The sequence below is a fragment of the Meira miltonrushii genome, assembly GCF_003144205.1.
Source record: "Meira miltonrushii strain MCA 3882 unplaced genomic scaffold FA14scaffold_5, whole genome shotgun sequence".
NCBI lineage: Eukaryota > Fungi > Basidiomycota > Exobasidiomycetes > Exobasidiales > Brachybasidiaceae > Meira > Meira miltonrushii.
In genome coordinates, this window is record NW_020289947.1 from 38,740 (window position 1) to 51,450 (window position 12,711).

At 43.2% G+C, this 12,711-nt stretch overlaps 5 protein-coding genes across 5 annotated transcripts; 4 read left to right on the forward strand and 1 right to left on the reverse strand.

Annotated features, from left to right (window-relative positions):
* Positions 1-97: 97 nt before the first annotated feature.
* FA14DRAFT_162242 (uncharacterized protein) lies at positions 98-790 on the forward strand. Its single transcript, XM_025499492.1, has 2 exons — positions 98-275; positions 339-790. Exons 1-2 carry the CDS (start codon positions 257-259, stop codon positions 722-724), a joined length of 405 nt encoding a protein of 134 aa, XP_025352181.1. The 5' UTR covers positions 98-256; the 3' UTR covers positions 725-790.
* A 149-nt stretch (positions 791-939) lies between these two features.
* Positions 940-1,932, reverse strand: FA14DRAFT_149953 (histone-fold-containing protein). The gene is made up of 2 exons (XM_025497417.1): positions 1,695-1,932; positions 940-1,618 (listed from the first exon to the last, which is right to left on the reverse strand). Exon 2 carries the CDS (start codon positions 1,615-1,617, stop codon positions 1,195-1,197), a length of 423 nt encoding a protein of 140 aa, XP_025352182.1. The 5' UTR covers position 1,618; positions 1,695-1,932; the 3' UTR covers positions 940-1,194.
* Positions 1,933-2,520: 588 nt separating this feature from the next.
* Positions 2,521-3,299, forward strand: FA14DRAFT_138350 (histone-fold-containing protein). Its single transcript, XM_025497056.1, has 2 exons — positions 2,521-2,582; positions 2,668-3,299. The coding sequence occupies exons 1-2, from the start codon at positions 2,578-2,580 to the stop codon at positions 3,056-3,058; spliced, it is 396 nt and encodes a 131-aa protein (XP_025352183.1). The 5' UTR covers positions 2,521-2,577; the 3' UTR covers positions 3,059-3,299.
* Positions 3,300-4,279: 980 nt separating this feature from the next.
* FA14DRAFT_162245 (uncharacterized protein) lies at positions 4,280-9,220 on the forward strand. Its single transcript, XM_025499493.1, has one exon. It carries the CDS (start codon positions 4,501-4,503, stop codon positions 9,103-9,105), a length of 4,605 nt encoding a protein of 1,534 aa, XP_025352184.1. The 5' UTR covers positions 4,280-4,500; the 3' UTR covers positions 9,106-9,220.
* A 2,369-nt stretch (positions 9,221-11,589) lies between these two features.
* On the forward strand, positions 11,590-12,045 carry FA14DRAFT_126901 (uncharacterized protein; the record flags this gene model as incomplete). The annotated part of the gene is made up of 2 exons (XM_025496768.1): positions 11,590-11,807; positions 11,853-12,045. Coding segments are annotated over 2 exons (411 nt in total), but the record flags the coding sequence as incomplete, so codon positions are not given.
* Between the last annotated feature and the right edge of the window lie 666 nt (positions 12,046-12,711).

Genomic DNA, 12,711 nt, shown 5'->3' on the forward strand with positions numbered 1-12,711 from the left:
TCCGAAACCTGATGAGGAAGACAAAGAGAAGCCGATGAAATCATCAAAAAAGAACAAGGTAAGTTTCATTTGATGTGTCTCGAAATGTGGTGAATGGTATTCTGACTGCTATCTTCCTTACCGCTTGTAGAAAGTTGAATCAAAAGAAGAGAAGCCTGCCTCGAGTAACGGCACTTCCATTGTTACGACTGAAGGTCCAAGCCAATCCACACAGGAAGAAAGTACAAAAGTTGAGAAGAAGGAGAGCCAAACGCTTATGCCAAATTCTGGTAGATGTGAGTATTCCTGTGCTTGTTCATTCTTCTCCCACTGACAAGAATGCATCTTTCTGTGACTAGCCTTGAGTTCGATTTTGGGAACTTCACATTTCAACAAAGGTCGCTCGATCGGCTTGACAAAGAAGCGCAGCGTGCCCTCTTTGCATCTCAACAGACGTGAGCCGCCAAAAGCACGTAAAAGTATGTTGATCAAACTTGAACACAAGAAGAAGAAAGGACAAACGAACGATTGTAGTGACGATGAGGAAGCAAATCCGTTCAAACGACGTGAAGGCGAAAGTGAACAAGCATACATGTTGCGTGTATGCGATGAGGAAGGCAACCATGACGTGGACAATTCTAAATCGCGAGATCGACAAGATTTTGATGGCAATGGAAAGGAAGCAGAAGAGTTCATTCCAGATGATGATGAAGATGAACACATTGACCGTGGCGAGGAGGAATGATATCAATGAACGAGAACAATTTTGGCCTTGTATTATAGTGTATAAATGAGAAACCTTTGAAGCAACATGATTCTTGCACCGCGAGTGAATTTCAGCAGTGTATTACAGGTCGTTCGACATACAGCATACAGGGTACATGCCATTCAACTTGCGCCCAGCACTCTATCAACACTTTCTAGAATCACAAGTTCACACAAGGTTAAGAGAATAAGCACGGTACATTTCCCCAATCGGGAAGTCACGGTAGGTAATATTACAGAACATCGACAAGCACGAAAAAGTACATGCGATTGGAATATAGTTGACAAATGAAAAGGGATGATTCTTTGAGAATGACAGAACTACCTTTCATCCGGATACGCACGGATCAAACAAAGATCAAAGACAATGAACCATGTTTGAGAATGTTATACAGAGATGGACTTGTACGTATCTTGATCGCCAAGGAAAAAGAGTGTGAATCACACAATTTAACGAGAAGAAGAGTACTTGGTAACGGACTTGGTACCTTCAGAGATGGCGTGCTTGGACAATTCACCTGGCAAGATCAAACGAGCAGCGGTTTGGATTTCACGAGATGAGATTGTGGAGCGCTTGTTGATAGCAGCCAATTTGGAAGCTTCGGTGGCCAAACGTTCAAAGACATCTTGAACGAAAGAGTTCAAAATTGCCATTGCTTTGTTTGAGATACCGGTGTCTGGGTGAACTTGCTTCAAGACACGGAAGATGTAAGTAGAGTATGTCTCCTTGCGGACCTTGGAGCGCTTCTTCTTTTCACCGGATTTGCTGGTGGACTTGGAAGTCTTCTTGGCGGCTTCAGGAGCCTTGGCAGGTGCCTTTCCTGCTTGAGATGATGGGGCCTTGCCGGCGGTGGAAGCTGGTTTTGGTGCCATTCTGTTGATGGTGATGAAGGATGATATGTCAATATGTTTGTTAAGCTATGTGTGATATGTGTTGTGTTACTACTCACTTGATAGATGTTAAGATTTATAAGACTTACAACAAAAGAGTTGTTAGAAGAGATGTGTGATGATGGAATAAAAGAGGGGTTCGGCTTTGAACAGAGGTTGAAAAGTGCTTCTTTATGAAGGATCACAGGATGGCCTTTTTTTTGCATGCAGTGCTTGATAGTATTCAAGCATGTACAAAATCAAACACGCAACACGGTACTGATTCTGCGCGCGTTTACGGAGTATGTCCCTTTGAATCATACACAATATGCAATTGATGTGTATTTCTTGTGAGGAATATACACAGCTTGAATATTGCAATTGCGATATATCACTGGAACTATGCCACATTCTGCAGATAGTGTACAATTGATTGATATCTGTCGCCTTTTCTGCGCCATCAAGATCTTCCAATTAAACTACACTGCTCCTCTGCATCAATTAAATGGCGTATTGCCATCGTCGCGTAAATATAATCGACGCGCGTCTCAAAAATAAAATAAATAATACGTGTACCTACCCTTTCTACGCAGTGTTGTGACATTTAAAATCACAAATACTGACGTCAGCTTTCGAGAATGCTCCAAATAACACGCGCCATTTTGATCTAGATGCATTAAACGTCAGTAAAATGTTGTGGAATATGTGTATATCGTCTTGTTGTGTATGCGTGCGTGTACATTCCCCCTTGACTGATGAAGTGTTGTATTTTCTCGCATTGCATATGCGCCATTGTTTGATAGGCAAGCAACATAACCTATTCAAGTTTTTGCAATCCTTCATAAAGGAAGCCTCTTTTGCTGCTTGTCAAGGAGGTCTTTCCCTTTTCTCTTCATCCATCACAATTCAATCAACTCTTTAGCACTTTTCGCTAATCAACCCAACTATACATAACTAATCATCATGTCGTGAGTAACATAACAAATGATCCTTGATGCTATGCATACAACATGTGATGCTGACCATGTCTTCCTCTTCTGCTTATCATCACAGTTCCGGCGGTAAAGGTGGCAAGTCTGGTTCAGACGCCAAATCTCAATCTCGTTCTTCCAAGGCTGGTTTGCAATTCCCAGTCGGTCGTATCCACCGTCATTTGCGCAAGGGAAACTACGCTCAACGTATCGGTGCTGGTGCACCAGTTTACTTGGCTGCCGTTTTGGAATACTTGGCTGCTGAAATTTTGGAATTGGCAGGTAACGCTGCTCGTGATAACAAGAAATCACGTATCATTCCCCGTCACTTGCAATTGGCCATCCGTAACGATGACGAACTTTCCCGTTTGTTGGGTGGTGTTACCATCAGTCAAGGTGGTGTCTTGCCATTCATCCAATCTGAACTCTTGCCAGCCAAATCTGGTAAGAAGGCAAAGGCCAGCCAAGATTAAGCGGTTCCCTTTTGTCTGATGCAACTTCGTGTTCACAAATGCAAGATCATTTGGTATAGGGGAAGGATACGACGATCATCCTCTTTCTTTTCTCTCTTGTAGTATCATGTATCCTTGTCCTTTGTGGATGCTGTTGATGTACTTGTGCCTGTGTAGTCTACCTATCATTCTTGTTTCTTGTTGTCATTTACAAGAGGTATTCTGCCGCCTTTATCTGTAATATTACATATTCCACTGCCCCAAACTTTGTGTGTGAACTGTCTTTGCTTTCGTTGTGTTTTTTTTGTTGATGTGTGATGTCTGGTTCGGTTGCTGTGCTTTTGTGCTTGTATGCGTCAACGCTTGAATGTTTGTGAGCTTTCAGTGTGTGTTTGTCTTTGCGGAGACGGCCGTGACAAAGTTGGATATCGCATTCTCTTACGGACCCAATGTATATGATTAGCTTCGCACTCTCTGATCGATTCATAGCTTGATCGTTACAGCTGAGTTGTGTAAGGCAAGAGTTGGGTCTATAGTCAGAAGATTAATACGACCATTCGAATTTTATCCGCTTTGTGAGACTTCAAATTCTACAGCTCGTATGTGCACCACTTCCTTTCTTCGATATGCATAGATCTGAGAAGCTTGCACGACATTTTGATGGTTGTTCATGTGCTTGCATATCTCGCAAGGATGTGTTTGCATCAATTTATATCTTTGCCTTTAGCAAAGTTGTGAGTATTGTCGTGAGTAGTAAATATAGTAGAATCCGCCTTAGTGCTACTATAAGATACAATGATAGGATCGTAGTACTGCCTGAATACTCGTCTTAGAATGGTGTAAGACCGTATGTCCATTTGCTGTATATATTATTAAGATGTAACTCGATAGGCAATGTGGAATTATGTTATTTCGTAATAAAACTTAAATCAATTCAAAAGATTAAAGTTTTCACGCAGAATTATTTCTCGTCGACTTCTCAGATGTCCGATTTCCTCTCTGTATAGTCCTCGCAAGTAGATGCCACCAGAAGCTATCACAACTGAGCTCTACTGATAGAAATATGACAAATTGCTTACCATAAAACAAAGGAATGGCGATGAAGAGGAAAACAACTTACATAAGCATACGGAATACGGAAGTGTCAAACGCGTATAAAGTGGAGCATTCTATACGCGTAAAAGATAAATCGGAATTAATGGCCCGGTAAAAATGTGGCTTATTACGCAGAAGTGCAGCAAAAAAAAATACAAAAAAGGGAAACTCGGATTGACAAACCAATAGCCGCGGTTATATTCTAGGATGAATGAATGCTCTTCATGTCAATAGAAGTGACGTTCATGACATAAAGATATGAAACTATTGCAAATTCCATAAGCGAACAAATTGTGATATGAACACAAAACTTCCAAAAGAACAGCACTTCTGAACATCCAACGACCATCACAAAGTTGTTGCCCATCATGGCATCCAAAGTCGATACAGACAAACAAAATCAGATGACATCGGACAATCATCAGCATACATCACAACAACCAAGCGAAAGACCTCCATCACCTCCACTACTCAAACCACAACCGAGAAGGCCATCCCCTAAAGCATTCGAACAAGGATCGTATGATGATATAAACACATCATTAAGCTTCTTGATAAGAGAAGCAGCTCAAATGGAAGATGATCGAAGAAAAGCTAAATCGAGACAATCACAAAAGGGAAAGCAAGGTAACGAAATTAATCGGGCCAAATCGCCATTATCATCTCAAAAGAATGCAGGCTTAACTCCACTTTCAGCCTCACACGGCAAGCCGCCATTCAACTTCGATCGCGATGAAAACGCCAAGGATACTCAAACGCCAACGCCAATCAAAGCACCTTTTCATCTTACGGATGACGTACCCGATCGTACACACGCTCAGTCCACTCCACCTTTTCTCAATCGCCCCGACACTCCAAGCTCTGTATTCAAAAGACCGAGCTCACCATTTCAAAGAGCCAAAACGCCAGCATTTCTTCAACATCATAACCCTTCATCCGATGAAAGACATACTCCTTTCCCTGAACATCAAAAGGCCAATTTACTAAAACAGATGGAGTCGATGAGCTCAAGTACCGAGAGTGATGAAGGAACAAGATTACTACAAAGGATTCGAAAAGCAAGTTCTGCTCGATCTCGCACTCCAGCTCCCACATCTGCTCAGAGGCCTTCATCCGTAGCGCCATTCTACACTAATCTTGCACCTCTTGAGCCAATCGAAAGAGAGCATGATGCGTCAGCACAAGATGCAAGTGATCACTTATTCCTCAAAGGTGATGAAAAGGACGATGACGTTCTCTCTGCAATCAGTCGTACCAGCAGTCACAGTTCCGAAAGTACCAATCCTGTACCTCTGATGAGCGATGAGGAAAAGTTGGAAGCAATTGTCGAAGAATTTGGACCTGCTCCTGAGATCGAAGATGCCAAAGAAAGCCAAAAGTTGGGAAAAGAAAGCGTTTTAGGCTCTCAAGCTGCCGTCTTGGTAAGGAGAGTGTTGATCAGAGGGTACTTGGTTCTCACAACGCATCGACTATGCTTTATTGCATTATTGCCTGCCAGCCCTACAAAGCATCGTATCCTTCAACAAGGACCGGCTATCATTCATAGACCAGGACTTACAAAACGAAAGAGGAAAGCATGGTTCACTTTGACAAGCGAGAATATCATCGCATATCCTAGCAGTACAGAACTATACGAACCTCTTGGTGGTGCAAGATTGATCGATATCGATGACGTTCAACCGTCTCCTCATGAAAAAGCAGTTCATTTCCGTGTAAGGGGCAAAAAGGTGTCGTTAGAATTCGAAACGTCTGAAGCTGCAATGGCATGGCAACGTGAAATTGATGCGGCAATCTTTATGTCAACACACAACTTTGATAAAATCCGACTTTGCATACCTTTGGTTCGTATTGCTCAATTATTCTTTACCGATTTCCTTGACATTTCTACTATGGTTCACGTTGATGTTTTGGATGTCGATGCTCCGCAACATAGAATCCCACGTTTACATCGTTCTGATCGTGATCCTCACAGTACTACGGACGTCTTGTTTGCACTTGTGAATGATGCAGTGAAAATGCTGCCTCACCTCCAACCCGCTTTAAAGAGGCCGGCTGAATTACGAGCGAATGTGGAAAAGTCATTATGGTACACTTTGCCTACCGCTTTGATCGATATTGATGGACCTCGTGCTCAAAGTGAGGATCGTGAATCAAATAAAACTGAGACTGGAAGTGAGAATGCTTCAGGTCCACACAGTAAAGCAGCGGTATTTCTGGAGCAGTTCTCTTTGGACTGTTCTATTGAAGAGATCAATACGTTCAAAGTTCATCTTGTACGCACGCTCCCATTGGCCGGAACTTTGGCAATCACACCAAGACATCTATGCTTCTATCGCAGACATAGATGGACAGGCCTAGCAGATACTAGAATTCGAATTCCATTCCGGGACATTAAAGGAGCAGAGCAAACAAAAGCATTTTCATGGCATTATTCAGGCTTACGAATTCACGTTCTTGCACATGAAGATATCGTTATGGAAATCAAAGATGAAGGGCAACGAGAGGAGATCATGCAAGCTATCAAAAAGAAAGTTGAAGAGCAAGGTAAAGAAGCGAGCAAGACAAATAAACCGACAAAGGTTCAAGAGAAAGACCCTCAGCTTGATCCCCCGACAGTAGGTGGTACGCAGCACAAGGTCCAGAAACAACCATCAACACAAACGGACATACTCGCCTTGCAGGATCGCAGTAAGACAATCACTTTGAAACCTAGTCAAATCAATATTGCACCAAGAACGATCAACATGGATCGCAGCGTCAATGTCACTGTTGCACCTATGAAGATCCACTGTCTGACGATCGGAAGTCGTGGTGATGTTCAGCCGTACGTTGCCCTTTGCAAGAGGTTACAAAAAGACTTCCATACGTGCACGATCGTCAGTCATGAAGAGTATCGAGAATGGGTGGAAGGGAATGGAATCGCTTTCCGAGCGGTCGGTGGAGATCCAGGTGAACTGATGAAGCTCAGTGTGGACAATAACAAAATGCTCTTCTCTCCACAATTTTATCGTGAAGCGATGGGCAAATTTAGACATTGGCTTGATGAGCTCTTGCGCGGAATCATGGAAACTTGTTGGGATGCCGACTTAATCATCGAATCGCCTTCTACTTTCGGAGGCATTCATGTTGCTGAAGCGATTGGATCTTATTACATGCGAGCGTTCACGATGCCATGGACAAGGACATCAACTTACCCGCAAGCATTTTCCGTACCCAATGTGGATTTGGGTCCCCAGTATAACTCAATGTCTTATACCATTTTCGATCAAGTTTTATGGCTCGCAAGTTCTGGTCAAATCAATCGTTGGCGTAGACATATGCTTCATTTGGAATCAACAGATCTCAATAAGCTCGATCAAGGCTCTGTGCCGTTCATGTACAACTTCTCGCCAGCAGTCGTACCTCCGCCTTTGGACTGGGGAGATCGTATTAAAGTGACTGGCTATTGGAATTTGACAAATGATGCAACCAAATGGGAAGCGCCCAAAGAATTGCTCACATTCATTCAAAAGGCAAAGGACGATAACAAAAAGCTTTGCTATATCGGTTTTGGTTCGATCACAATGTCTGATCCTATCGGCGTTCAGAGAAACATATATGAAGCTATTCGTCGAAGTGATGTTCGAGCAGTTGTTGCAAAAGGATGGTCAGGAAGAATGATTGCCAAGAAGGAAAAAGAAGGGGAGGTAGACTTACCAGAAGTACCTAAAGAAGCATACGTTGTTGACAGTATACCACACGAATGGCTTTTCCCTCGGATCGATATTGCGATGCATCATGGAGGTGCAGGTACGACGGGTGCTAGTCTCAGGGCTGGTCTGGTGACTTTAATCCATCCATTCTTTGGAGATCAATACTTTTGGAGTGGAAGAGTGGCAAAATTAGGAGCAGGAGTTCGAGTGAAGTCGCTATCGGTTGACGATATTACTGAAGCATTAACTCGTGCTCGAGATGAAACTCTTTTACGTGAAAAAGCTCAAGTTGTTGGAGAGATGATTCGAAAAGAGAAAGGCTTGGATGTTGCTCGTGACTTTATCTATCAATCTCTTGAGCGATCGAAGAGGGTCAAAAGAGCCTTAGGAGGCAATAAAAAACAAGGCAGCATTTCTAGATCAAACACTATTCAACCTTTGGATGAAAAAAGAACTTCAACCTTCCGCTCAAATACGTCTGAAGTGGACGAAAGTAGTAAAGATTCGCCCGACTCTTCTCCACCATCCAAAGGCAGGGAAGTATCACGAACTGCTTCTTCGATGGAGAGACTTATTCGTCATGGGTCATTGTCTGTCAAACATGTTGCCAGTATGATGCACCTCAGAAGTCCACCGAGATCTAATACAAATGCAACAACAGTTTCAGAAAGCACATCTCCTGATCATGACAGAGAGAGTAACGAATCAGGACGCAAATCGAAAGTGCACGACCATACTCCTGAACAGGAGCCAGTAGTGCTCACAGATGAACCAGAGACGATGACTGATTCCGAAGACAAAGATCCAATCGTCGATCAAGCACATGCACCGGAAGAGCTGCATACCAAGAGTAAGAAGAGTTGGTACAATTACCCTGTGCAACACATGCCTGGCATCACTGCTCTCAACATGCCATCTCTTTCTATGCCACATATGAATTTCTTTGATGTTCGTTTACATGGAATCCATCTTTCGCACCGTGGGCATGCCGAATCTGCTTCTGGTGCATCAAAGGTGCAAATGACAGAACAAGAAAAAGAACATGCACAAAAAGAAGAGAAACAACATCATTTGAACGCACGTCAAGAAGATCAAAAAAGGAGACAATTGTTGGAGAAAGAATGGAGAAAAGCAGGAAGATTTGATTTACTGGGAAGTGATTCTTCAATGAATATACAGCCAGAAGAAGATGAAAGCGAAGAAGGGGACGAAAACGCTAGAGAATCAGACGATGACAGTGAACCAACAGAACAAACTACCAATACACAACAAGATGGATGAAACGAACATTACTACTCTATATACCACCCTTTAATACACTTTCACAGCTCATGTAACATAACCTTACTGTATTTCTGCTTTTGGATGCGATGATTAATATATGCTTGTGCTCAAACAATGACTGAAATTCGTTTTCAGGGCGAATGTTGAAAAAGGAAGAGAAAAGGAGTTTAAAAGTATAAGAGGGTACTGGAATGACATACTTTATTCAATTTCTACCGCTTTGATTGCTAAACACGGTATGAAATTCAATTTCAAGGATGAATATCTGAATGCTCTTTTCACCATTGCTGTAAAGTTTTGCTCGATTCTATTTCTCACGCGTTGGCAATCAAAGCGCGTCTCATTCTTTACCACCACCACCAACCAAAAGAAGGTAACAGAGAAGGTCCAATTCTGATCATTGACAATTGGGCTGAGTGGCAAGAGTATACCTGTGTCATTATCGCATTCGAATTGACATTCTTTATCACGATCGATAACCTACATCAACCTTTTGGGAATTCAGACAGAAATTCGATCACGCGTGCGCAGCGCTACAAATTTGGACTATCCGCACCCGTACACCACCGACACACGTAAAATCAAATTCATTCATATATCTTTGTCATCATTCGATCTCTTCATCAAGAAAGGGGAGGACTTGTAAGAATTACTGTACGAAGGAGAGTCACCTGTATTCATCTTTTTCAACGCAACGAAGCTCATCTTCAGGGAACGTAATCCAAGAAATACTCTACTTATTGCGTAAGAAGGCGAGCAAATGAACAAAACCATCTCCTGATCTCGCCGGTCTAGATATACAGACGATCATCCGAGACGTCATCATAAAAGATATCGTCTCGAGAAAATAAAGAATCAAACAATCATATTTATTCGCATCATCGTTATCTGGGGGTGATGGGCGATACTCAATTGGCCCCCTCGTCACCTTCTTCAGGCCTTTCGAATGGCACAAACAGATTGCGGGAAGGTAGCGCAGAAAATGGAACGTACGAAAGTCAAGCCAGTTCGTCTTCAATGAGATTGGATTCCTCCGTTAAACAGACACCATCCTCATCACAAAGAAGGAAAGCCAATGGCAAAGCGTCAGCAAGCTCTCCACCAATGAGGAATGATGGAGACGAACATATGGGATTGATGAATGGTGGCTTCAGTGCAGAGGATCAAAGTGAGCCTACTTCCGTCTCAAACGGGATCTTAAACAGATTGAAAGATTCGCAAATGCGAAGTAGCGCACCGCCTTCGTCTTCATTATCAAGGACTATCTCCAAATCCACAAGACGGTCTGCCCGAACCAGCGATCTCGAATCTGGATCAAGCCCACAATCTGGTCAGGCTCAATCTCAACTTGAGAGGATGCTATCAATACGGCAAACTCGATCTACTTCACCATTACCGCCACCAGGTCAATCAAATGAACATTCAGCGTCCAATGCAGACGTAGAGAAATTAGCCTTAAATCAAAAGGAGCAAAACCTCTTTCGCGTCAAAGCGTCTGATGAATCAAGTCAAATCTTACCGCCACCGCCGCAATTACCTTTTGATACTGAATATCCAGGTCTTGCCACCAATGGTTTAGATTCAAAAGGTAATCCGATACCGATTATACGACGTGAAGAGATCGCCAAACAACTCATCAGAATGAACAATCGAGACAAGAACGCAAAACAGTCACCTATCAGAGAGATCAAAGCTGAAATAGATCAGCATCCCACTCCTCTTGACTCGAATTCGAGGGCAAGTAGTGCAATCGTACGTGAGATGGACGATCGTGATTCATCTGCTGTAGGAAATGACGAAATGGGTGTGGACACAGAGCACGGCGATACGACGTTAAACGGGGCTAAAGGCGTGACACTTGCCAGCGCGGAAGAAGGAGGTAATGATTCAGCTGCAAGGGTGACTATTTCGGAAGATGTTGATCAAGTGCTTGATTATGCCAATAGCTCAATAGTGGGTGACAATGAAGAAATAATTGGATCAGGGCAAACTCCAAATAAGGCATCGTCTAGCTCTCGATCAAATCGCCGGAAAAGACAATCCGAATTGGAAGTGTTGGATCAATCTTTCAATGATATCTCTGCAGCAGATCTTTCGACTGACTCAATCAACTCAGCATCATCCAGAAGACCAAGAGAAGCACACAAACGACTAAAAATGATTGGAGGATATTACGGAAAGAATGCAAAGCCACCATCTCCTCCTGATTCTTTGGCAGAACGAGTAGATGAAATGATTGATCAGAATAATGCACAATCCACTGTGGATGAATCAGCGAATGGATCACGAGCAGCATCTTCTACCTTGGAAGAAGTAGGTCCCGTTCCTCTCACAGCTACAACGGTTACCACAGCCGACGAAGATCTTCTTGCTCAGGCTATTGCGGCAGATGCAAGCTTCGCCACTCCGATTAAAGCATCTCAACAGCCCACGATGACGATCAATTTGCGTAATTCTGCTTCAAAAAGTCAAAGTACAAAGATGGTACATGCAGGATCAGGCTTGATCGATAATGGAGGAGAGAATAATGAACATTGCGAAACATGCAATGGACCTGGTCATTTCATCTGTTGTGATGGATGTCCACGTAGTTTCCATTTTGCTTGTATCAATCCGCCCATGGACATTGACGAATTGCCTGTCACGATGGGAGATGAAGACGATAAGTGGTATTGCAATGTCTGCAAAACAGAGAAAGAGTCTATCAAATCAGAAGTACCTTCCAATGGAAAGAATACCGGAAGCAAAAGCAAGGAAAAAGCAAAGGCGAATTCGAATGGAAAAGGGGCTGCCAGATTTCAGCCTCTATTCACCTATCTCGACCAGACTAATCCGACCATATTTGCTTTGCCCCTAGAGATTCGCAATTATTTCAAAGGCGTCGCTACTGCTGCTGATGGTAGTTATGTCGATTCAAATATGCTTCGTCCATTGAAGATTAACAGGCTTGGCGTTGTCGAAGAGCGTGATCCTTTGCGCTTGAAGGATAAAAACGGGAAATTGATCCTCTGCTATAAATGTGGCGAATCTGCTTTACCATCTGAACGTACTCCAGGACAAGGAAGAAAGAGGACAAATCAACCAAGGAGAAGCAGTCCAAGAAAGGCAACGGATCGACAGACAGCAAAAGATACGGTTGATGGGGATCATATTGGCTGGCGAAAGATCCTCAGTTGTGACTTCTGCGCTTTGCACTGGCATTTGGATTGTCTTGAGCCTCCGATGGCAAGTATGCCGAGCTTAAGTCGTAAATGGATGTGTCCTGCACATGTTGATCATGCCGTTCGTGCTGAAAGAGTTCCCAAATCGATCGCAAACAGTACAACTGTACATAATTTACCAGTACCATCGGAAAAGAGTATTGGCCCAGGAAAGCATTATCGCACAAGGGTTGTGAACGATGGTCGCATCGATATCATACCCGATCCTATGGACACCTATTTTGTTGCACCACAAAATGGCCAAAATGACAAATCCGGCAAACAGCAGGAAGAAAAGAACACGCAATCGTTGGCATCCAGTGTGAGCGGATCTGGAGATCAGCGAGGCAGAGGGTACGACAAGGGTTGGGAAGAGCTAGACATTCCTAATACAGCTACATCC